This window comes from Gracilinanus agilis, chromosome 2 (assembly GCF_016433145.1).
Source record: "Gracilinanus agilis isolate LMUSP501 chromosome 2, AgileGrace, whole genome shotgun sequence".
In the NCBI taxonomy this organism is placed as follows: domain Eukaryota; kingdom Metazoa; phylum Chordata; class Mammalia; order Didelphimorphia; family Didelphidae; genus Gracilinanus; species Gracilinanus agilis.
Window position 1 is genome coordinate 277433240 of NC_058131.1, and position 25663 is coordinate 277458902.

At 40.3% G+C, this 25663-nt stretch overlaps 1 protein-coding gene across 1 annotated transcript in view; it reads left to right on the plus strand.

Moving 5' to 3' along the window:
* Nucleotides 1-25663, plus strand: part of SARDH (sarcosine dehydrogenase) — a 142485-nt gene that overhangs the window by 106464 nt on the left and 10358 nt on the right. Inside the window, exons 17-19 of the mRNA XM_044663950.1 lie at nucleotides 11210-11372; nucleotides 13886-14054; nucleotides 20030-20165. Of these exons, the coding sequence (XP_044519885.1) occupies nucleotides 11210-11372; nucleotides 13886-14054; nucleotides 20030-20165 (468 nt within the window). The remainder of the gene's footprint in view (nucleotides 1-11209; nucleotides 11373-13885; nucleotides 14055-20029; nucleotides 20166-25663) is intronic.

Below are 25663 nucleotides of genomic sequence, written 5' to 3' on the forward strand. Positions count from 1 at the left end.
GTATCAAGCCCCAGAACATGGCAAGGTCTCTTTGGTAAGATTAATCATTACCCAAAAAGGATCTATCTAATGACTCACACATAGGAAAACTAGTTGGATGAAAAATTCCTCTGATCCATCTGTGATCAACCAGGTAATCAGTCCATAAGCATTTATTAAATGCCAACTATGTGCCAGACATTGGGATGAATTTAGATGGCTACTCCATTAGGTTAGAATGCCAGTACATACAAGTTGTCCCTAAAGTCTTAGTCCAGTTTGAAGTTTTAACAAGTTTGTACATCTGGGAATGACATAACAAAATGGACAATGAATTGACTACAGAACTGAACAAAAGAAAAAGAGCAGACTAGACTGCATTTGGGAAATTGCAAAGTAGTATTGAGATCTCAAGTGCTCCTTTACACAAAAACATATTTTAAAACAAAAACAAAAACACGTGGATTCTCTTGCTACTATGTGATTGACAATATTAGAACACCACAATCTTAGAACAAAGTTGTAGATGATCCCAAGGGCAAAGAAGGGACCTCAAGCATGCCTAGAGGGCATGTATATTACTGCGGTCCTTTTTTTCCCCTCATCAGCAATAAGTCTTCATGTAGGCATATCCAGTTGGTAAGGCTATGGGAGAGAAATGGTGGGGCACAAATAGGTTACAGCCTATTTCCAATAATAAACTATATTCATCAAGTAGTCTAAGGGATATTATTGAGAAAGGTGATTGGAAAGAGCAAATGAGTCAGTCACCTGGCAAGACTGAGTGATAATAGATAAACAACTTCACTGGGGCACTGGTCCCCCACAAAAACAGAAAAGGGCCTTAGAGGAGAAGAACCATGTTAAATGGCTCTTCAATAGTGACCATAAGGGGCAACCCAGATAAGAATCAAACAGGTCAACTCGATATGATTGGACTGTGACCTATATCAATGTAGACAATGTCTCCATAAATGTGATCACAGATCCATTGCAGCATGGAGGGAAAATTACATCATTTTTGGCAGTAAAAGTCTAAAGGCTGCCAGTATCTTGGTAAATCAGAGAATAAACATTTCAATATTGCCAACTTATAAGAAAATAAGTCATTTTGGGGTGAGGGGTAGGGGTCGTTGTGCCCAAAGAATTTTCAGATGTTTGAAACATGGGAATTTACTAAGATAGAATCAGACAAGTCTTCCCTGTCTGCTCTTACTTCCCTCACTTTAATGCTTATGTTTTTAACTCAGCCCCTAAAGACTGTATGTCAATGCTATTCTTACCCTGGAGCTCTCAAGAACTGTAGCTTCTTAAGACAATTATATTTGTAAAGAATAATCCCCAAATTTTCTGAACATTGTTCTATAAAACAAAATGTTGTAGAAATGTGTATAAAGCCATGAGCTGAGATGCTATGGTTTGGGAAGGTCAATGATAAGGGTGCCCCTATGTTATCTCTGGGTTTGCTCTGATTCACAGGCTAAGGGTCTTGACTGTGAAGTATGATTTGCAGTTGATACAACATGCATTCCTTCTCCTTTTCCTCCTCCTTCTCTTTCTCCTCCTTTCCCTTTTCCTTCTCCTTCTCCTCCTCCTCCTTCTCCTCCTCCTCTTCCTTCTCCTCCTTCTCCTCCTCCTTCTTCCTCTTCCTCTTCTTCCAGAACAATTCAGTTTCCTAAGATTCTTTTGACCTCCAACATTGGATAGAAATAAAATTAAATTAAAAACTTGAATGAGCTTCATTAGACTACTACAAATATTAATATGGGGCAAGGCAATAAACTTTCCAATAGTTTTTAATATATTCTGAACTATACTGGAGTTATTTTTTACATGTTTGATGTCCCCTGCTAGATGGTAAATTCTGTGCTGGCAAGAACATGACTTGAATATTTTTATATCTTCCCTCACCATGCACTGAATGTAGTAGACCCTCAAATTTTCCTAGAATCATAGTGTTAGAGCTGGAAGAGACCTTAGGGATCATCCAGCCCAATCCTCCTCTCTCCATTGACCCCATATTATATAAATGTAAGGAAAAAGAAGCTCATTAAGGTTAAATGACTTAGAGGCAGCTAGATTGCTTAGTGGATAGAAAGCTAGGCCTGGACATAGGAGGTCCTAGGTTCAAATCTGGCCTCAGACACTTCCTAGCTGTGTGAACCTGGGCAAATCATGTGGCCCCCATTGCCTAGTCCTTACCAGTCTTCTGCCTTGGAGCCAAAACACAATATTAATTCCAAGATGGAAGGTAAGGGACAAAAAAAAGGTTAAATGACTTATCAAAGATCCCAGCATTTGCAGGAAATAGCTGAACTGAGATTTAATTGCAGGTCTGACTTCTAGTCTAGCGCTTTTTCTGTTAGACAATTTTTGTTGAATTGAATTAAACCAAATTGAGTTGAATTCAGAATAGAAACAGCATTATCATCAACATCATCATAAACACACTTAACATATGTCCCACCATTTACCATTTTCAAGGAACTTTCATAGATACTCCCTCATTAAATCTTCACAAGGCTGGGTATAGAGTGTTGGAAGCTCCCAATGGCGGATACACTTGACACCTTAGCATCCCAGAGAACGGTTTGGATCACAAAAGGTCTCTGCTCCAACCATTTAATTTGGTTGCTAAATTTGGCTGCTGATAACAGGATGCACAACTCCAAAAGCATTTTCAGTTCAAAGTAGCAGGTGCTTTAGATGCCTGAAGAACCACAAAGACATTCCTCCTCCATTTGGTTGCTGGATTGCATTCACACATCTCACCCGCCTTCATTTTATTGCCCTTGATGTGAGGCTTATATCTTTCTGGACCCACGTGTGATAGTTACTTCTCAGCTCCTGAGTGGAGAATCAAAACATGTCAGATGATCCAGAAGAAGAACTTTTAACTAGGATGCATTGCTTCTAAGGGGAAAAAATCATTTGGGGGAGGGAGAGATGGTGGTGGTGTAGTCTTATCAGAGTCTGTATGCACACTCATGGGAGTTAGGGGGAGAAGCCAGTCATTGGAGAGGGATGCCATAGTAACTAGATCATGGTGGGTGACAGTTTAGGGCAAGGGTTCTTAACTTGGGGTCCATGGATCCCCAAGGAGTCTATGGATAGATTTCAAGAAGTCTCTGAACTCGCATGGGGGGGGGAATTATGTCTTTATTTTCACTGTCTTCTAAATGAAATGAGCATTTCTTTTGTTTGTGGATTAAAATTAAAATATTATTTGGACAATAGGGAAACCTCACTAGACTGCAAAATGGGTTCATGCAGGGATATGCCGGAATGGACTCCCACTTACTGCCTTGGGAGAGCCGATTCTAAAGTTTTCAGGGTGAGCACCTAGCCCAGTCCTCTTCTCTCAACTTTGCTTTGAACAAATCTAAAGAAAAGGAGACTCAAAAAGATTAAATGACTTGCAAAAGATCACAAAGATAGCAATAAATGGCAGAACCAAGATTTAATTGTGGGTCATCTGACTTCTGACAGCTCCTACTGCCTCAGGAGAGCTGATTGTTAAATATTCAAGGTGAGCATTTGCTCCTCTGAAATCTAGGAAATACTACAGATCAGGTCTTGATTTATTGTTTGTTGTTTGCCTATACTTAAGAAATGGATAGATAAAAATTTAATAATGCAGATTAAACTTAAAATGTGTTATGCACACATTTTGGGGTGTGTCAAGTACAAATCTTTTTTTCCAGAGAGCTAGTTATTAAATATTTACCCACATGGCCCTGGGCTTGTGCCATAGTAATGGTTAATAACTACTGTTTTAAGTCATGGGAGACAGTGCAGCTGTCTAAGAATATAGTAAAGCAAGGCCTTGAGAAATGTGCCCTCCATCTGTGAAGGAGCTCTTTGCTACTACCACCCAGGGAAGAAGTACACCTTCTCCATGTCAGCATGCTGGAGCCAAAACTCTGCTGTTTCATGCTAGGCATAGCACTACCCAAAGGGAATACTGGTCTTTTGCCCAATGGCCTAAACTCCTGAAAGTTGTATATAGCAACCAGAGCCATAATTAATATTCTGGTGACATATTCACTTCCTAGGGAAAGCAACCTAAAATATTCCTCAAATCAAGTTTACACCCACAGAGCAGATGGAGATGAGATATAGGTCAGGACTGGGCCAGGGAAGGGATCACCTGGGGCTTGGTTACTTGGGAAGAAAGTGCACCAACTAGTTTCTTCCTATTAGAGGTCAAGATCAGTTATCAGTTGTTGTTGCTGCAAGAATAGCACCCGTAAAATCTGGTACCCTGGGGCAAAGCTCTATTTACCTCATCCTAGTTCAGTTTCTGTTAGCAGTTGGGCATTAGGAAGAATTGGACATCAAGGAAACTTGCCCAACTTATTTATTTATTTCTTTGTTTGTTTATTTATTTTTCTTTAAGCTCTTACCTTCTATCTTAGAATCAATACTAAGTATTGACTCTAAGGCAAAAGAGTGGCAAGGGCTAGGCCCAGAGACACACAGCTAGGAAGTCTCTGAGGCCTTCTCTAGGCCTGGCTCTCAATCCACTGAGCCACCCAGCTATCCCCAACTCATTATTATAAAAGTTATCAAACCCTAGAAACTCGATCCGGATGGCAAACCATCCTAAACTTAAGAATTTCTCTAAGTTTCTCAGTGAGGATTTTTCTTTTTCTTTTAAGCTGATCACATTTGATCAATCTTATGAAAAGGAAGGCCAGGCCATTCTAGATGCTTTTTGCACCAGCCACAGTTACTTTCTTCAAAGCAAAGGGGACATGCTGTCATTCTTCCAATGCTTCAGAGAAAAGCCATTGTGTGCCTGATGGTATTATGTGCCAAAAGACTTTAGTGCCATGAATAATCTGCCTTGCACAATCTTTGCCAAGCATCCTTCTCTACAGTCATTGTGGGCTTGCTATGGAAGGGGGATGAGTCATGTAATCTCTGAATTATAGAGCCTTAATGTTGGAAAGGACTTTAGATGTTAATCTAATCTAAAATTCTACCCAATATAGTCATTCTCTCCATCAAATTCTCAATGGGAGACATGGTGACTTTAGTATTTAGACCACTAGCTTCAAATTTCAGCTCTGTTGTTTCTAAGTTGTGTCATTTAGAACAGGTTGCTTCACCTCTCTGAACCCTGGTTTTTTAAATCTATAAAATGGGAATGGTGATATTTGTGCTACCTATCTCTCAGGGTTGTTGTGAAGAAAACACTTGATAAACCTTAAAGGACTATAAAGAGGTGAAGTATTAGTATTGTTATGAAGAACTCAAATACCTCACAAGATACCCTTTCCATTTTTAATAGCTCTAATTGTAAGGAAGGGTTTTTGAGGGGACTTGCTTTTGTTTTATATTTGACTTAAAAACTATCTCTCTTCCCTAAAATTCTACCCTTTGATTCTAGTCTGGTCCTCTGAAATCAAATAGAAAAAAAGTCTACTCCTCTTCCTATATAGGCCTTCGAATATTTGAAGACAGTGATCATTCTTCCATCTCAGTCATCTCTCCTCTAGGTTTGACGTTCCTCATCCCTTCAATTGTTCCTCTTTGTGGCCTGGTTTCAGGTCCCCTTAGCATCTGGATTCTGAACACACCCTATCTGGTCAGTGTCCCCGATAGTCCCATCGTAGTCATCTGTATTAGTCTCCTTCACATACTCTCTGTCTTACTCAGACTGGTTTGCTGGCTGCTTTTTGTGCATGACATTCCATCTCCCACTCAGGTGTATTGTCCTCTGTGCCTGGAATTTACCCTTTTCACCTCTCTCTCCCAGAATCCTTGGCATTGTTGTTGTTCAGTTGTGTCTGACCCTTTGTGTTACCATTTGGAGTTTTCTTGGCAAGAGTGATTTGCCATTTCTTTCTCCAGGTCATTTTAGAGATAGGGAGACTAAGACAGATGGGGTTAAGTGACTTGCCCAGGGTCACAGAGCTGGTAAGTGTCTGAAACCAGATTTAAACTCAGGATATTGATTCTTCTTAACTCCCAGACTGGCTTTCTATCCACTGTGACACCCAGCTGCTCATGAAATCCTTAGATTCCTTCAAACAACAACTCCAGTACCAATTTCTACATGAGACTTTTATCATTTTGCAATTATTACCACTCTCTCCTTCATGAAATCTGGGATCATAATATCAAAGAATCATAGATTTAGTTCTATAAAGAATTTAAAAGGTCATTTAGTCCAACTACTTCATTTTGCAAATGAGGACACTGAGGCCCCAAAGAGGTGAGAGACTTGCCCAAGGCCACTTAAGTGAAAGAAGCAACATTGAAACCATGTCCTCTGACTCCAAATTCGACACATCTTTCTCCTAGACTATGTTGCTATTATTTAACCCCAGTAGCTGCTCTGTTTTTGTCTTTGTATCAAAAGAGCCTTGTATATAGTAGGTATATAATACATGTTTTTTGTTTGCTTTTTAATTATCTTCTGGCTTAGAATCAATACAAGTATCAGTTTCAAGAGTGTAAAGCGGGTAGGCAAAAGTGACTTGCCTGGGGTCATATAAGTAAGATATGTCTGAAGTCATATTTGAACCCAGGACCTCCAGTCTCCAGTTCTGGTGCTCTACCCACTGTGCTAGCTAGCTGCCCCTTTAATACATGTTTAAGTTATATCAACCTGATAAAATGTGGCACGTGGGACTAAACATACCACTCAAAATAGGGTCTGGTCAGTAGGACCAAATCAACGGTTGCTTCCTACCTCTAGTGACTTTGTTTCAGACTTTTCATTTTTCATCTTCATTCTGACTCACCAACAATTCCAAATGAAAGTACCACAGTGATTCCCAAAGTGGGCGCTACTACCCCCTGGTGGGTGCTGCAGCAATCCAGGAGAGCGGTGATGGCCACAGGTGCATTTATCTTTCCTATTAATTGCTATTAAAATTTAAAAAAATTAATTTCCAGGGGGCTAAGTAATATTTTTTCTGGAAAGGGGACAGTAGGCCAAAAAAGTTTGGGAATCACTAAAGTACCATCTTCTAAACATTGTTGTTGTTGCTCAGTTAGTTCAGACCTTTCATGAACTCATTTGGGGTTTTCTTGGCAACAAGCATATAATAGCTTGCCATTTCCTTTTCTGGCTCATTTTATAGATGAAGAAACTGAGACCAACTAGTTTAAGTGATTTGCCCAGGGTCACACAGCTAGTTAGTGTCTGAGGTCAGATTCGAACTCAGGAAGTGATTCTTCCTGACTTCAGGCTTGGCATCCCATCACTGAATCACCTGGTTGCCTCTCAACACTAGTTGTTTTGTGTTTTTTTTTTTTGGTTTGATTTATTCCTCCCTTTTCCCTACCCCCTTCCCCCCCCCCATTTTCTCCTAGTTAGAAATGTTATGTTCAGGCACAGCCTCTTTCTAGAGTAAGAAAGGAAGGGGCCACTAAAAAAGTACCAGATGTTAGCAGTTTCCAGTTGTTAACCATTAGGAACTAATAAAGACTATATGGTGACAATTACTTGGGTCAATATCGAGGCCAAAGTCAAATCCATTCATCTCTAAGGACTGTCTGAATTCTTTGGCCATCTGGAATTTTTCTGCACCTTATCTCATTTGGAATACATGGGTCATCATCTCAGGCTCAGACATTTTGGTTGCAAATAGTGATGTTTCTTGTAACAGGATTTGACCCATGATACTTTTCTTCGGGGGTGTTCAGATCATTTCCCACATGATCGCATGTGTATCTAGAAGGGGGTGAGAACTGGTGGCACATATGGAGAAAGAGACCCACAAAGCCAGATCAATTCCATGTCATGGAATTAGAAAGCACAAGGTCGCCCATTCTCCCAGTGCTCAGCCTTCTCCCTTTGCAGCAAAACGAAGGCACAGCTGTATGTTACTGTCTCTTCTCAGCACCTTGTTGGATCTGTCTCCTATTCAATCTGTTCTCTCAACTTTCCCTCCTCTGTGCCTCAGAATCTCCATCTGTAAAATGAAGGCATTGTTACATTAGTATTTTAATCCCCTTTCAGTGAAGGTGTGAAGACAGAATTCTTGACTTCAGTCACTTGCCCCTTGGCCTCGTCTACAAGAATACCTCACTTGTTAGCTTGGATCTTTTACACTTTGGAAATCACTTTTCACATCTGTTATTTCTTTAGTCTCTCCTGCTCCTGGAGAATGAGAAAATCCCCTTTCTCCTCTTTGCTCTGATGGCCCCCTGGCTTTGAAGCTCCCCTCTGTATTTCACCAAGGTCACCAACGTCAATCAGCTTGTCTCGGTCACCCAGGCTCCAAATGAGTTTTGAGTAATGCATATACTGTCTTACTCTCTTTTTGCTATAATAACAGGGAACAGTAACAAACAACCTCATTCTCCCTCCCAAATGGAGACCCAGAGTTTAACAATGTCTCTAGTTAACACTGTGGGAAGAGTCCAGCTGAATGTGAATTAGGAACTATTGGGCCATTTAATACATGGTTTTTTTTTTAATTTTTAATTTTTCCTGCTAGGAAATGAGATTGGTTTGGCAGCCTGGCTCTCCCTCATAGGCTGTCTAAAATTAGAACCCAGTTGACAAGGCAATCCTTATCTACAACCCAAGGCCTGCACAGCAGATGCAGAGAAATGTCAAAAGTACAGTTTCTGTTTCAATTTTGAGGTTCAAAAGACCTCAACAAATGCAAGCACAGAGCAAATTTGTGCTGTTTCAAAAGCTTTCAGACTCCAATTCCTCAGGTACCATTCGATTAGAGTGTCAGGTTTACAATGGAATTATCGTCCCTGGCAGTCTAGGAGATCTTACTCTTTGCTATTCATTCACTGCTCTGGCTATGAGCAACAGAAATCGCAAAGCACAAGCCCCCTTGCCCTTTGGCTGCCTGAACACTATTAGCTTGTGGATCCTCCTGGGGGCTGTGAAGCACCAGCTGACAGCTCAGTTTTTAGGTAACACCAGTCTAAACATGCGTCAAGTTGAGGAAGTCACCACCCCAAGGCCCTATGTATTAGCTCCATCTTGTTCTGCCCCTAGAATATGCCCCTGTAGATTTGGCAAAATTGGGACATTAATGAACTGCTGGTGGAGTTGTGAACTGATTCAACCATTCTGGATGGCAATTTGGAACTATGCCCAAAGAGCTCTAAACGACTGTCTTGATCCAGCCATACCATTGATAGGTTATCCATATCCCAAAGAGATCATAGATAAAAAGACTTGTACAAAAATATTTATAGCTGCGCTTTTTGTGGTGGCAAAAAACTGGAAAATGAGGGTATGCCCTTCAATTGGGGAATGGCTGAACAAATTGTGGTATATGCTGGTGATGGAATACTGTTGTGCTCAAAGGAATAATAAACTGGAGGAATTCCATATAAACTGGAAAGACCTCCAGGAATTGATGCAGGGTGAAAGGAATAGAACCAGGAGAACATTATACACAGAGACTGATAAACTGTGGTAAAAATCGAATGTAATGGACTCCTGTACTAGCAGCAATGCAATGACCCAGAACAATTCTGAGAGATTTATGGCAAAGAACGCTACCCACATTTAGAGGAAGAACTACAGGAGTGGAAACACAGAAGAAAAACAACTGCTTGAGCACATGGGTTGATGAGAGCACAATTTGGGACGTAGATTCTTAATGACCACCCTAGAATAATTATCAATAATATGGAAATAGGTCTTGATTAATGACACATGAAGAAACCAGTGGAAATGTGCGTCAGCTATGGTCGGGGGGAGAGAACAAGAATATGAATCATGGAACCATGGAAAAATTTTCTTAAAACAAAAAAATAAATAACTGATTGAAAAAATTAATAAAATGGAATATGCCCCAATACAGAAACTGAAATTATCCTACATTTATAGATTTATAGGACATCCCATATACTGACAGATTCTACCAACTAGAGACTTCTCTTCCCCATTCTGGATGGATGTGGGCTGTACCCACTGGTCACATTTCATCTCACATGTCTTCAAGCAATACAAAAAATGATGGCTTATAAGGGAATGGTGAAGAAATAGACATTTTATTGAATTATCTGTGGTGTGGCTAGTCATGGCAGTTGGATTCCATGTCCCTTGAGGGAAAGAGTTGTGTTTTCAAGTTTGTACTATCTTTCCTCAATCCTCTCTATTCCTAGCAAAAGTATAGCAAAAGTACCTTGAGTTTCTCATATTGAGATTCTCAAGAAGCTGTCTTTCTTAGTAAAGTTAATCTTTGCCAACTGTGTCTAAAATCAAAATTCCCTTCTGCTCTGGGCATGGCCCTCAAAGTTCTGTCCGCATCATTCCTGGAAAGGGCAGTTACTTAAGCCTCCCACTCCCTCTGTAGACTGGTGCACCCATATTACCATAACTTTATGATCCTAGGGTGTGAGCTTGTCCAAGTGTTCCCCATATGTCATCTCACTTCAAGGACATAGAGAAGGTTCTTTCTCTCAAATATGCTTCCCTTTAACCTGCTCACACCATACTTGCCAATGTGTGAAATTCTACCATTAAAGAATCATTCTTTTTGGCTTGAGGTTTTGACCTTGGTTGAAATGCAAATTCTCCTGGGAGAGGAAACAGAAGCCTCTTTGTTGCTCATTTCTACCTTCAGGTGAAAAGTTTTGGTCCTTTTTTGGGAGCTGCTTTTAATACTGAGAACAGAAGACATTGAATACACAGGGGGAAGTAGAAAGAGAAGTGTCTTGAGCTTCACTTCCATATCCTCAGCAATCTGATGAGCAGGGAATGAGAAAGTACACTGGAATAGGGAGTAGGATGCCTGACCTCTAGTTCTAGTTTCTGCCACTAATTCCTAATGTGACCTTGAGCAAGTTAGTTCTATTGTCTAGTTTTCTCAGCTATAAAATGAGAAGATTGGACTATATGGCATTAGGAATTCCTTTCTAGTCTGACACTTTGATTTTATTTTTGTTGTCATTCGGTCATTTTAGTCATGTCTGAATCTGTGACTCCATTTGGAGTTTTCTTGGCAAAGATACTAGAGTGGTTTGGCATTTCCTTCTCTAGCTCATTTGACAGATGAGGAAACTGAGGTCAACAGGTTCAGTGACTTGCTCAGGGTCCCACAGCTAGAAAGCATCTGAGGCCAGATTTGAACTCAGGAAGTCAAGTCTTCCTGACGATTGGCCCAGGGTTCTATCTGTGTCACCTAAGTATTCCATGATTCTATCACAGAAATGTATTTAGGGAACAGGTGATTTTTAAAAAAAAAAGGTAGAATTGAGTAGGATGAGAACTGACCTCTTGTTCTTCTCACAGGTTCAAGCCATGAGATTGTCTTTTGTTGGGGAGATGGGCTGGGAGCTGCACATCCCCAAGGCATCCTGTGTACCTGTTTATAAGGCTGTGATGAAAGCAGGTGCCAAGCATGGCATCACCAATGCAGGCTATCGGGCAATTGATTCCCTGAGCATTGAGAAAGGTAGGTGTTTGTTCTAATGCTGGAACTTCTGCCACATCCAGGGGCCCTCATCCCTGAGTCTGGATCTCTTGCAAGGTATCATTGTGATATAATAAGTCTGACTTCACCTTTTGGCTTTCCAGTTCCCTTGCTGGTCTGGACATCGACAAACATTTCTTAGTTTGATCTTTGCTCTATATTGTCCCTTAACACATACAAATGCACAATATTTATCATGGCCATATTACCCTCTCTCCCCAGTGAAATGAACAGGTCTGTATCTCATCTTCCCTCACCACCCCCAATCTCTCACAGTCTCTGCGTCTCTCAAGGTGATCACTAGCTAATCTGATTTTTTAAAAGGCTTCTGATAGAATAATAGAATCAGAGAATATCAGGGCTAGAAAAAAGTTTAGAAAATAGAATGTTAGCATTCAAATGAATCTAAGAACGTAGAATGTTAGAGATGGAAGGGGTCCTAGAAGCCATTTCGTCTAACCCTCTCATTTTAAAGATTAAAAAAAGCAAACCCCAAACCGAGGCACAGAGAAGGGTAATGATTTGCTCAAGATATGTTGGTGGCAGAGGGCTACAGAAGGCTCTTCCAGCCCCAAACCTGAAGCCTCTCTTTTCTAGGTTATATAGATAGTCTAACAGAGGTCTTCTAGAAATAATGAGTCCCCACCCCCACCCCGACCATGCATACACCACTCTATGCCCCCAAACCACAGTTCTTGTTATACAAGCCCAAGTAGTAGTAGTAGTAGTGTGTGTGTGTGTGTGTGTGTGTGTGTGTGTGTGTGTGTGTGTGTAGTGTGAATTTTCAATCAGGTCTGAAAGAGAGGCAGTGCCATTATAGGCCAGGGATAGAGATTTTATGATTCAGAGGAGCCTAACATTACTCTCATCTCCACCTGTCTTTAGGACATCTTGAAATGGATGCCCAGAAGACATCTTAAATTCAACACATCCAAAACAGAACTCATTATCTTTTCCATAAAGCAGGGGTTGGCAACATATGGCTCTCGAGCCATATTGGCTCTTTTGAGGGCCAGATATGGCTTTTTCTGTAGGAGCCATAAAGTCCATTTTTTTTCAGGCGCTGTTACAGGAGCGCACTGTGAGCACTGTATGGCTCTCACGAAATTACATTTTAAAAAATGTGGCATTTATGGCTCTCACGGCCAAAAAGGTTGCCAACCCCTGCCATAAAGCCTCCCCCTACTCTAATCTTCTCTGTTACTATGAAGGGCAATACTATCTTCCCAGTCCCTCAGGTTCCCAAGCTAGGAATCATCTTAGATTCCTCACTGTCTCTCACTTCTCACCCCTATATCCAAGTAATTGCCAAGACCTGCAGATTTTACCTGTGCATCATCTCTCCAATACACTTCCTTCTCTCCTCTGACACTGCCACCACTCTGGTGCAGGCCCTGATCACCTTATGCTTGGATTAGTGCCGTAGTGGCTGCCATTAATGCCTGTTGGTGGGTCTGCCTGCCTCATGTCTCTCCCCACTCCAATCCATCTTCCATTCAACCACTAAAATGATTTTCCTAAAGTGCAGGTCTGATCATATCACCCTCCTACTCAACAAACTCCAGAAGCTTCCTCTTCCCTTCAGGAGCAAATACAAACTGCTCTAATTTGCTTTCAAGGTTCTTCCTGACCTAGTCACTGCCTGCCTTTCTGGTCTTCATACACCTTATTCCACAACATGTACTCTTCAGTCCAGTGACACTGACCTCATGGATGTTCCATGAACAAGCCACTCTTTCCCTCTGACACTCTGAGCATTTTCTTTGCCAGTCCCCCATTCCTGGAAGAAGTTCCTTATTCCATTCTGACTGCTGACCTCCCTGGCTTCCTTTAAGTCCCATTTAAAATCCTACCTTCTACAGGAAGCCTTCCTTAATGTATCTTAATTCCAATGCTTTCCCTCTTTTAATTACTTCCAATTTATTCTGTATATAGCTAGCTTTTTATATATTTGCTTGCTTATTGTCCTCTCAATTAGATTGTAAGTTCCTTGTGGGCAGGGACTGTCTTTGGCTTAGTGATTGACTGATTGCAATAGAGCTTGCTGTGTGTATCTGTATATCTATATTTATATATTTGTTCACATGCTGTTTTCCCAATTAGGTTGTAAGTTCCTTGAGGGCAGGAACTGTTTTTTGCCTCCTTTTGTACTTAGCTCTTAGCAAAGTGCCTGGCACATAATAGGCATTTAATAAATGCTTATTGATTGACTGATTGCTATATAGCTTGCTGTGTGTGTGTGTAACTATATCTATATATTTGTTTGCATTCTGTCTTCCCAATTAGATTGCAAAGTCCTTGAGGACAGGAACTGTTTTTTTGCCTCTTTTTGTATTCCCAGAGCTTAGCACAGTGCCTGAAACATAACAGGCACTTAATAAATGCTGATTCATTGATTGATTGAAACCATACAGTATAATAGGTGGTTCATGCTCTCTATATTCTGGGTGAGTCTTGCTACCCTTAACTGTGATAACCCAAGGCATCCCTTGCAGGCTACCGACACTGGCATGCAGATCTTCGCTCCGATGATACCCCTCTGGAAGCAGGGCTGGCTTTTACCTGCAAACTGAAGTCCACCATTCCCTTTTTGGGCCGAGAAGCCCTAGAGAAACAGAAGGCCTCTGGTCTCCTCAGACGCCTGGTCTGCTTTACCGTTGACAAGTAAGTCCTTTTGAGTCCCCTCCCCACCATTCCTACTCACAAATGTCTGTATTTGGGAAATATTCCTTGCATACATTCTAGGTCCCCGCCTCTTCTACTCCACAACTGGGATAAAACATTTTAAATGCAGTACTACTAGCATTTTAGACCCTCTTCAGTTTGGTACCCCCTTATTTCCTACATTCCATTTTATATTCCATACTTTTTTTTGGACTATTCCACTATGCTGACCCTATTCAAGCTAAACAGCACTACTCCCAAAGTTCCCTGCACTTTCCCACCTCCACACCTTTACTCAAGCTGATTTTTTTATGTCTGAATGAACTTCCCCATCTTTCTATGTCCTTTACATTTCTACTCATACTCTAAGACTCAATTCAAATGCTACTCCTTCATGAAGTCTTCTATGAATACTCCCAGTGGATTATGACCTTCTACCTCTTGAGCCTCACATAGTACTTTGTTTTCCAGTTTTTAATATATTTGCTGTGTATTATTTTATATTATAGCTTTTGGCAGAGTGAATATATTCAACCCTTTTATTAGACTCTGTGAGGACATATAAGGTCACATTTTACCAAAACTCTGGATCTCACATACCCAAGATACTTTATAACTATGTGTTGAATTGAATTGATTTGAATTATAGTGACAACCTACCCTGGGCAAATAATAATTTTTGCCAAGAGAATAAAATGTATTTTGGTTCTGTTTGTTTTTCTTTCCACCCTTGTGGGTGGCAACAGATTGGCATAATTTTAATCAATGTTTTCAAAACTAGACTAATACTTCCAGGCAATCTTGATTTGGAAAACTAAGATGCTCCACTTACTCCTTATATAACTGCTTCTCTTCTCCAAGGGATGGTTAAGGCTAGGAACAAGAAGAGGGGAAAAGTGTCTCTCTTTGGCTTCAGATGTTTCTTAATTCATACAGAACCTCTTTCTGTCTAGTCTATGGGAGAGCTAGCTATGATGAGACAGCATTTCCTACAAATAAGATGAGAGAAGGGCAGCTAGATGGCTCAGTAGATAGAGTGCCAGGCCTGGATATAAGAGGTCCTTATACTTAAGCTGTGTGCCCTGGGCAAGTCACTTAATTCTAATTTTCTAGCCCTTACTGCTCTTCTCCTTGGATCCAATACTTAGTACCAATCCTAAAATGGATGGTATGGTTTAAAAAAGGAAAAAAGAACGTACCACATGGGGATCATTTGAAAGGACTGTAGCTGTTATTCTGGAGGTAGAGAATATTTAGAAGAGATATGATAGCTGCCTGTAAACATTAGAAGGGATGTTGAAAGAATGGAGATTAAGGTAGCTAGATGCCAGAGTGATTTGGAGTCAGGAAGGCCCAAGTTCAGTTCTTGCCTGAGACACTTATTAGCTGGGCGAGTCTCCTAAAGTCTCTCAGCCTCCACTTGGTCATCCTTAATGGGTCTAATAATAGCATTGATTTCATGGGGTGGTTGGGAAGATCAAATGCAAAGATGATATACACAAAGTGCCTTGCAAACCCTAAAGGACTATATCAATGCTTGCTAGAATTGTTGTTTGGTTTGGCCCCGGAGGACAAAATAAAGAGCAATGGGTACTTTTTTTTTTTCTGAGAAATGCAAATCTCAGCCAGATTTAAGGAGAAATCTCCTAATACTCTGGACCATCAAAAAGTGTTATGGCCTACCTTAGATGAGATAGTCATTTCTGTTCCTTTGGAAGTCTGCAGGCAAGGGCCAGATGCCCACCTGTCCTAAGAGTGTAGTAGAAGGTATCATTGGATGGGGGCAGCTGGGTAGCTCAGTGGATTGAAAGTCAGGCCTAGAGACGGAAGGTCCTAGGTTCAAATCTGGCCTCAGACACTTCCCAGCTGTGTGACCCTGAGCAAGTCACTTGACCCCCATTGCCCACCCTTACCACTCTTCCACCTAGGAGCCAGTACACAGAAGTTAAGGGTTTAAAAAAAAACTTAAAAAAAAATAAAAGAATGTATCATTGGTCAGGAACTGATGAGCCTAGATGATTTCTGAGATCCTGTATGAATCTTACTTAGATCTTCTGACACTATAAGGCAATATGAAATAAGGCTGGATGTAGTTTGGAGCTAAATTAGGGGACGTTCTAAATACCAAGAACTGCCAAAGGTTAAAGAGTTGGTATTTTATCTCATAATTAATGGGGAAGCCAATGAAGGTTTATGAGAAGAGGAAGAAATGGTCCAAGCTGTGCCTTAGTAGGGATATTTGGGCCACTGTTGAGGATAGGATCTAGAAAGTGACATGAAAGAAAAGGCTATTAACAGCATTAATACTTTTACAAGTAGTACAAATACCCTTGTTGATTATTCTCCTAAGGTTTTTCATACTAATAAAAGCAGGAAGACAAAACATCATTACTGCAATTATGGGGCTTCACTGATGTGAACCTAGTATCACTAACAGCCAGAGAGCTGTGTCATATGTGGTCAGATTCCTGGCAGCATTTTATGAAACCTTTCAAAAGATGTGTCAAATTTGATGAGAGAGACAGACAGACAGAGATGGAGAGAGGGAGGGAGAGAGAAAGGGAGAGAAGGAAGGGAGAGAGAGAGAGAGAGAGAGAGAGAGAGAGAGAGAGAGAGAGAGAGAGAGAGAGAGAGAATGAATCTGTGATTTGTCATCTTTCTCCACAATTTCTCTAGGTTCCCTCCTGTTTGTATGTCCTTCAGCCTGACCTCCTCCTCCTCTTTCTTCTCTTCCTCCTCCTTTTTTTCTTTTTAAACCCTTTTCTTCTGTCATAGAATCAATACTGTACATTGGTTTCAAGGCAGAAGTGCTAAAGGACTAGGCAATGGGGATTAAATTACTTGCCCAGGGTCACACAGCTAGGAAGTATCTGAAGTCAGATTTGAACCTGAGACTCCCTGTCTCTAGGCCTGGCTCTCAAACTACAGAACCTACCAACTACCCCCTCCTCCCTTTCCTCTTTCCCTTTCTCTTCCCTCTCCTCCTCCTCCCCCTCCTTCTCCTAAGCAGGGACAAGGTCTCAAATAAGTACAAGACTGATCTAGAGAGGGGCAAGTGATCTTTACCCTCACACCCAGAAATCCACTTGGAAACCAAAAAGGACAACAGCTTTGTGCCCGAGGGTATGGGGATACTTTTTTCAAGGTGCTTTATCTTAAAAAGATAAGACAAATGCCTATTGGGACATTGTTTTCCCTTGACTTTTAGCACAGGGCTACCAAAAAGAAAAGAATGCTTTCAATTTTTATTTAGCTTTAATACCTTTCCATGACTATTCTCTATTTGAATTAGGGAAGTTAAGGCCTATTATCTCTAGTCTTCAGATGGGAAAACTGAGACCCCCATACTATGAGGCCCTCAAGGTTATAGGGTTATAGGGTAATTCTAGCAAGGGCTAGAACCAGACAGGGTCCCTGGGTGGGATACAGATTCACCATATCCAGAGGATGACTCTCACCAGTGCTATGAAGTCAGAGAAAGGAACTTGGAAAATGTCTGGGCTCCTAAATGAGGGAACCCTGGAAAATAACAGGATAGAATCTAGGCTTTCTGTCTCATGGTTACTGAGCTTTTGTTTTTCTAGAATCACTGCCTTATTTCACTGCTATCTTCTCTGAGATTTGGGTGCTGAGGTAGTTGGACATGAACATAATATTGGTTTTAGAACTTGCTTTCCACCTATACCTTCACATCCCAGAATGGTCAAGCTTTCCTCTGTAGAACTGCCCTTGGTCTATGGAAGAATCTCCTAACTATTCTTCCTACCTCTATCATTTTCCTCCCTCCAATTTATCCTGTCAGTTCTATAAGATTAATCCTCTGAGGGGGCAGCTGGGTAGCTCAGTGGAGTGAGAGTCAGGCCTAGAGACAGGAGGTCCTAGGTTCAAACCCGGCCTCAGCCACTTCCCAGCTGTGTGACCCTGGGCATGTATGAGACAATACACCGAAGTACAAGGGTTTAAAAAAAAAAAAAAGATTAATCCTCTGATTATGTCACTTCACTGCTCAAAAACTTTCAATGGCTCCCTATTGTTAAATGGCTTTCCACAAACTACTCCTTCACTTGCTTTCTGATGTTATTTCAATTTGTTCCCCTTCATTTAACCAAACCTTCAACCAGAACTGATGATCCCTAAGAATAGTTTAAACTTTTGAGCCCATGTATATAGGTAATTTTTCTAAAGTGCAAATCAGACCATATTATATCCCTGTTGGAAAAATTCTGAAGGCTTCTTATTGACCTTTTTTTAAACCCTCACCTTCCACCTTACAATCACTACTGTGTATTGGTTCCAAGGCAGAAGAGCAGTAAGGGCTAGGAAATGAGGGTTAAGTGAGTTGCCCAGGGTCACCCAGCTAGGAAGTGTCTGAGGCCAGATTTGAACCCAGGACCTCCTGTCTCTGGGCCTGATTCTCAATCCACTGAGCTACCCAGCTGTCCCCTCCTATTGTCTTTAAGATTAAATGGAATTGAGATACCTATGAGTGCCAGGCATGGAATCAGGAGGACCCAGGTTCAAATCTGGCCTCAGACACTTCTTAGCTTTATGACCCTGGGCAACTCACTTAACCCCATTTGCCTAGCTCTTGCCCTTCTGCTTTTGAGTTTTTACTAGGATAAAAAATAAAGATGAAAAAAAATTAAGTAGAAATGTTTAAAGCCCTTGACAACCAGACCCCAAACAACCTTTCCAAGTACACTTGCATGCACATAAACACAGAGCCCTCTATATAATATACATATGTGTCTAAAAGTATGATGGATATATATTTATGCATATATGTATGCATGTTGATCCATATAAATGAGCACATATACACACAGAAAGAAATTTGTATGAAAAATTCATTTCGTATATATACACATATAAACACATATGTTTATATAATATACCTACATGTATAAATCTATAATGGCATATATTTATACATACATGTATGCATGTGTATATTTTGTCATCGAGACATTTTTTAGTCATGTCTGACTCTTTGTGATTCTATTTTGGGATTTTCTTGGCAAAGATTCTGGGGTGGTTTGCCATTTCCTTCTCCAGCTCATTTTGCAGATAGGATCAAGTGACTTGCCCAGGATCACACAGCTAATAATTATCTGAGACTGGATTGAACTCAGGAAGACTTCAGGCCCAGATCTCTATCCACTGCACAACCTAACTGCCTGCATGTATGTGTATATCCGTATATCTATGTGTGCATATATACATATAAGAAGAAATTTTTATTTTTATATATTTACATGTAGTCTAACGACTTCTTGCTATTCCTCACACATGAGATTCCATCATCACATCTTTGTACTGGCTACCTGCCATTCCTGGAATGTGGTTCCATCTCCCTTTTTTCTTTTTGCCTTCAAAACTCTGCCAAAATGATACCTTTAAGGAAGAGTCTTTTGTGATAATCCCAGTGGCCAGTGTCTCCCCCCAAATTGGCTTTGTATTCATTTTATATATTTTTTTCCAGACACTCATTTATGTACACATTGTCTCCCCTAATAGAAAGTAAGTTCCTTAAGCACAGGAACTGTTTCCCTTTTTCTTTGTATCACCATCACCTAGCACAGTGCTTGGTACATTGTTGGCACTTAATAAAGGCTCGTTTATGGTTTGATAGATGATTTTTCCTGCTTCTTTTCCCCTTCATCTTTGTCTGTTGAAATCCCAGCCATTCTTCAAAATTCAGTTGAAGTGCCACCTACTCCTTGAAACTCTCCTTCCAGAATCCGCCCCCTGTTAGACATTATCACCCTCTTCTGAATTTTCATAGCCTTTTGCAAATACTTTGCTCTAGGTTACAGTTAGGTACAACTTGATCATGAGATCTTTAGAATTACAGAGTCCCTAAGGAAAGGGAACAGGTCTTATTGACATATTTGTAACCTTCCCCAGCTCACTGGACAATAGAGATCAATATATTTTTGTTGAATATGTAAGTGATATGTATATTATTTTTACAGAAAGGTGCCCATGTTTGGTCTTGAAGCCATCTGGAGAAATGGAAAAGTAGTTGGCCACATTCGAAGAGCAGACTTTGGTTTCACCATCAATAAAACCATCGCCTATGGGTACATCCAGAACCCAGAGGGAGGTCTGGTGAGTGCTTGGGGGGTAGCTCAACTTAAGAAAATGAGAATCTAAAAAAAAAAAAAGAAGAAATTGAGAATTGAGAAAATTGAGATACACAGAATGATGTCAAGAACAGTTCAGACTCAAGAAGATAACAAAAGGATGAGTTGTTTTTCCTCTAAGCCTTCTTCTATTATAAGCCAGAGAGGGATGTGAGACCTACAGGGAAGGCACAGAAGGAAAAAGCTGGAAGTCCTCCCATACCCATTCAATCTTTGGCACTTTACTCCATACCAGCAGCTCCCCAGAGGGCCTGGGCTCTAGCTATGGAAAAGCTAGGGGTAGGGAGAAAGACAATTCTGACAGGGTGTGATGATGGATAAGGCCCTGAGCAGAGGCCTCTGCTGGAAGGAGGAAGAGAGAGAAAAAGAGAGGCAGATCAAGATGGAAAGCTGATGCAGTGACATGAATGACTCATGTAAACTCTATCTCTGGGCTGAGTTGGCTGTTGTTTTTTTGTATTTTTCTTTTAAGAGACTGACTTTGTAAGCATGGGGTTTATGTTAGTCAGAATTGAGGACAGAGACAGAGGATAACAGCTCTTCTTTCCTAATTCAGAAAGAATGAGATCTTGAAATGCCATCTCAGTCTTTTTAGTCGAAGGATAAGACCACGGCAATCAGTGACCCAAACTCTGTTCCTTCAAATCTCATCCACTGCATCTACCCTCTATTCTATAAATGTCTTTTTTCCTCATTAATTCTAAATGTTTTAAGAATCCTCACTAAATGAGAGAGAGGGAGAGGGAGAAGGAGAAGGAGAAGGAGAGAGAGAGAGAGAGAGAGAGAGAGAGAGAGAGAGAGAGAGAGAGAGAGAGAGAGAGAGAGAGAGAGAGAGTGTTAGAGTTCTCTTCTGTGGTCTGCACGTATAGACCTTTAACAAATGTTGGTTAGCTAAGAGCTTGGTTAATTGGTTGAATGAATATATTAAGTGCCTACCATGTGCCAGGGTCATTTTGATTTGAATTTTTGTTATGCTTTATTCCATATGGTTGTTAAGAGTTTGCAGTTCCTTTGAGACCTGTTTGTTCATGTCATCTGATCCCTTATCTTTTGAAGAAATGGCTTGTGATTCCATCTTGGATACTAAATCTTTATTTGGGAAATTTGATACAATGATGTTTTCCCCATTCAGGTGCTTCCTTTTTCATCCTAGATGCATTGATTTTGTTTGTGCAGAAGCATTTCCATTTCCATTAGTCATTATCATCTGCACTCTTTGCATACTTCTCTGTTCTTTTAATCAATTAACACTGCTCTAACTTTACTCTCCTCCTTTCATGGTTTTTATGCTATAATCAAACAGTTCAAGTTTTACCTTTGATTCTCTTGCCTGTTGGCCCGCTACCATTCATACCCAAACAATTCTCCACTCTAGATTACCCTTGCCATCCATTAAATTTCTAAGCTTCAACTAGTTCTACTATAAATTTATATCCTCTAATCTGTACTGAGCCCTCACTGCTGCATATGAAACATTCTTCTCTATTCTATTTCTCTTAGTGGGTATTCCTCAAAAGTTTCTTCTCTTCATAAGCTTTCTCCCACCCTCAGAAAATATCCTTATTTCTTATGGTACTAAGAAAATGGGAGGGCAGCTAAGTAGCTCAGTGAATTGAGATCCAAGCCTAGAGAAGGGAGGTCCTGAATTCAAATGTGGCTTCAGATACTTCCTAGCTGTGTGACCCTGGGCAAATCACTTGATCTCTCCATTGCCAAGCCCTTACTGCTCTTCTGCCTTGGAACCAATACACAATTGATTCTAAGATGGAAGGTAAGGGTTTAAAAAAAAAAAGAAAATGGAGGTCATTCATCATGGACTCCTTTAACTCTCTTACTCCACCCTTCAGCACTCTTTTACATCCTCAAAAGAGAGCTTCATTTACTCCTGTGTCTGAGGAACAGGTGGCCAAGGCATTCCTTCTATCCTCCCTTTTCCATATTCTCCTCTTCTTTTCTAAGAGTTTGTCTCATCTGCCATTCTCTCTCATTTTTAATCTCTTTTTATCTACTGGTTGTTCTTAATTGCCTGCAAGCCTATTTCATCCTCAGACAATCAGTCACTTGATCTTGCTGTCCCTTCAAACTCATGTCACATCTTGTCTTCTTTTCACTGCTAAATTCCTAGAAAGAATCGTCTATAGTTATTATGTAGTTAGAATCATAGAATTATTACCTACAGTTCATTTCTTCAGCCACTCACTTAACCTCTAGCTTTGGACCCCATAGTTTGCCTGAAACTTCCCCTTCCAAGGTTACCAAAGATCTCTTAACTTCTACATATCATGGCCATTTCTCAGTTCTCAGCCTCTTTGACCTATCTGTACCTTTTAATATACCTGATCACTGCTTTCCCTCCTTGGTATCCATGAAATGAATGTGTTTTGGTTCTCCTTCTCTCTATGTGGCTGTTTCTTGTGAGTCCCTTTCCATGGATCTTCATCCATCTCATGCCCACTTAACGTGGGTATCCTCCAGGATTCTATCCTGATTCCTCTTCAGTCCTATAGTCTCTTCCTCAGTGATTTCATCTGCTTCCATGGGTTCAAATATTATTGCTATGCAGACATCTCTCCAATCTGTATATATCCAGCCTTAAACTCTATTGAATTCCAGGCCTATATTATCAGTCACCTGCTAAACATCTCTTCCTACACACACTGTAGAAATCACCAAATTGGCATGTTCGAAACAAAACTCGATACCCTCTTCCTTGAACCTGCCCCTTCTCCAAACCTGCCTATTTTTGTCAAAGGCACCACAATTCTCCTAATCACTCAGATTCAAACTTGAGTTATACTTGACTCGTCCCTCTTCCCCACCCATCCCAGGCAATCAGTTTCTAAGTCTTGACGAATTTACCACTATACAACTACCTGCTCCCTTCTCTCCATACACACAGTCACCATTCTAGTTCAGGCCCTCATTACCTCTGTTGTAACATCTTCCTCCTTAGTCTCCAGGTTTGCAGTCTTCCTTCTTTAATTCTTCCTCCACAGAGCTGCCAAATTAATCATCCTAAAGGTCAGGTATGACTAAGGGCCATGCTTGGTATCACATTCTCAGGGAAACTAGCACTTAAAGGGATGTCTAAATCTATATAGTTAGAGAAATAAAAAGGGAGAAAAGTAGGTTTGTCCTTCCCTTCGAAAATGATTTTCAGGGTGAGAAACACTATCATTATCCTCCTCATTAATAACAAATACCTTGAACACCAATTACAGTGCTTTGAAAAGGCTCTGAGGCCAATGGAATAATTTTCAATACCTGCATTTTCTGCAGGAAAATGTATTGAAGGAAAAGCTTTCAGCTCAAAATTTTTGGTTCAATGATGTTCCATCACAACTTTATTCATCCATTCCCCAATTGATCAACAATGCCCCAGTTTCCAATTCTTTGCTCCCACAAAAAGAGCTGCAATAAATATTTTTTTGTACAAAAGAGGTTCTTTTCCCTTTTTTTAGTTCAAACTTTTGGGGAGAGAAAAATGACCCTTCCAAATTTTGTCCCCCAAACCTTTCCACACAAACAAAATCAATGCAACTAAAACAAGATGGAAAGTTGTTTGGTTAGTAAATGTCCTTCTAAATTCTGAAAAGGTAAATTAACTCCTGACAAGTGCTTCAAAGTGTCTTAACTCAATAAGACAAGAATGGGAACTAGACCTGTATGTTTTCATTTTATAGGGAACTCCCAAGTAAGGAATCTACCTCTACAAATATAGGTTGACTCTTATTCTATAATGTAGAGTTTTAGAGATTTACCTAAAATATTGAAAGGTTAAGTGAAGTGACTCGCACATGTTACATTGGCAGAATGTCAGGGGCAAGACTCAAACTCTGAAGTTTTCTGAAGTTATTTCTGAAGTTCATTTTCTCTCCACTATGCTATCACTTAATAATAATAATAATGAAAATTTGCAACTTGTTTTGTTTTGGTCCACATTTCAACTTTCCTCAGAGAAACACCCTGTCAGAACTCTCATTGAGGAAATTTCCTTCACCATTGTAGATTGGTATCTCATTTGTAATTTACAATCTTAGAGAATTCCCTGCGGTAACTTGGAGTGATATATATATATATATATATGTGTGTGTGTGTGTGTATTTATATACACATATATGTGTGTATACATATATCTATATGTATATATATATATATATTTGTCCATTCTTTTGACTCTGAGGCCAACCCTCTCTTTATTATGCCTAGCTACCTTGCGAACAACAATAATAGCTAACATCTATATGTTATGCCATAAGATTTACCTAGCACTTGACTCACCTAGTTTCATTTGTTTCTTACAATAACCTCCTGGAATAAGTTTTTTAATTATTATTATGCCAATTTTACAGATAAAGAAACTGACCTTGAAAGAGGCTAAGCAAAATGATTATGATCAAATTAATCAATGACCAGGAGTGGTTATTAACCCAGATCATTTGCTGCTCCAAGTCCAGTTCTTTTCACCACCCCTTCCCTTCCACTATCTCTCTCAATGAAGAAACAATCATTTAATAAGGTTCCAATGTGTGTAAGATACAAGGGGTTCAAGCATGCCTTAAAAGGACTTTTAGTCTTGTAATGGACAGCTAGTGCAGAATAGGTATTTAATAAACACTAGATAATTGATCAAATGAAGTTAGAGGTGTGAAGGTCTGAGAAGCTCTAAACTGTTGAAGGAATCATTATCAATTAATTGACCTGTGCTAAGCATCATATTAGGCTCTGGGGACAGAATATCCAATTAAGGTACTTCATATTCTTATACAATTCTTTCCTTAAACCTAGAGTTTGATATATAATCTTAAGCCATCTCTGCTCTGGCTGGTGGTGTGGAAGTAAGAAGACCAAGGGAAGAAACCTAGTGAGAATCAATTAGTTAATCCACCAAGTATTTTTTAAATGTACACTATGTTCTCAGTTCTAGGCTGAGTGTTGTGGGGAAGAGAATATGGGTAGGTCAGACTAAGTTGGGAGGCCAGTGACAGCCCCGAGGATAGTTCAACTTTGAGTCTGATTGAGAGAGTGAGAAGGGAAGACAGTGCAGAGGACAGATACAGATGTACCAGGAGGAAGTAGTCAGTCCCACCAAGAATCCTGGCTCTTATCCCTTTGAGTTTTGGGGAGTAAAATGAGCCATGGGGTAGGAGAACCATACTAGAGGAGCGAGAGGGTAGCAGCTAAGGGGATACACACCCCTATTAATCACAAAGGAAATTATAGAGTAGGTAGTAATTGCAGGAAGAAAGCAAAAAAGAAAGACAGGAAATATGCCCTGCTAGAAGTCAGCACCCTGGGAAAAGCCTTATTTATCTCCTTACTAGTTACAGCTCTAGAAATAAGAGAAATGGAAGGTCCTTTCAATGTGAAGGTTGAACTAGCTGACCTGCTAAAGTCCCTCCCAGCCCTAAAATGTATAATCCAAGTGTGTCCTACTAGATATCAGCAACCAGGGGAAAGCTC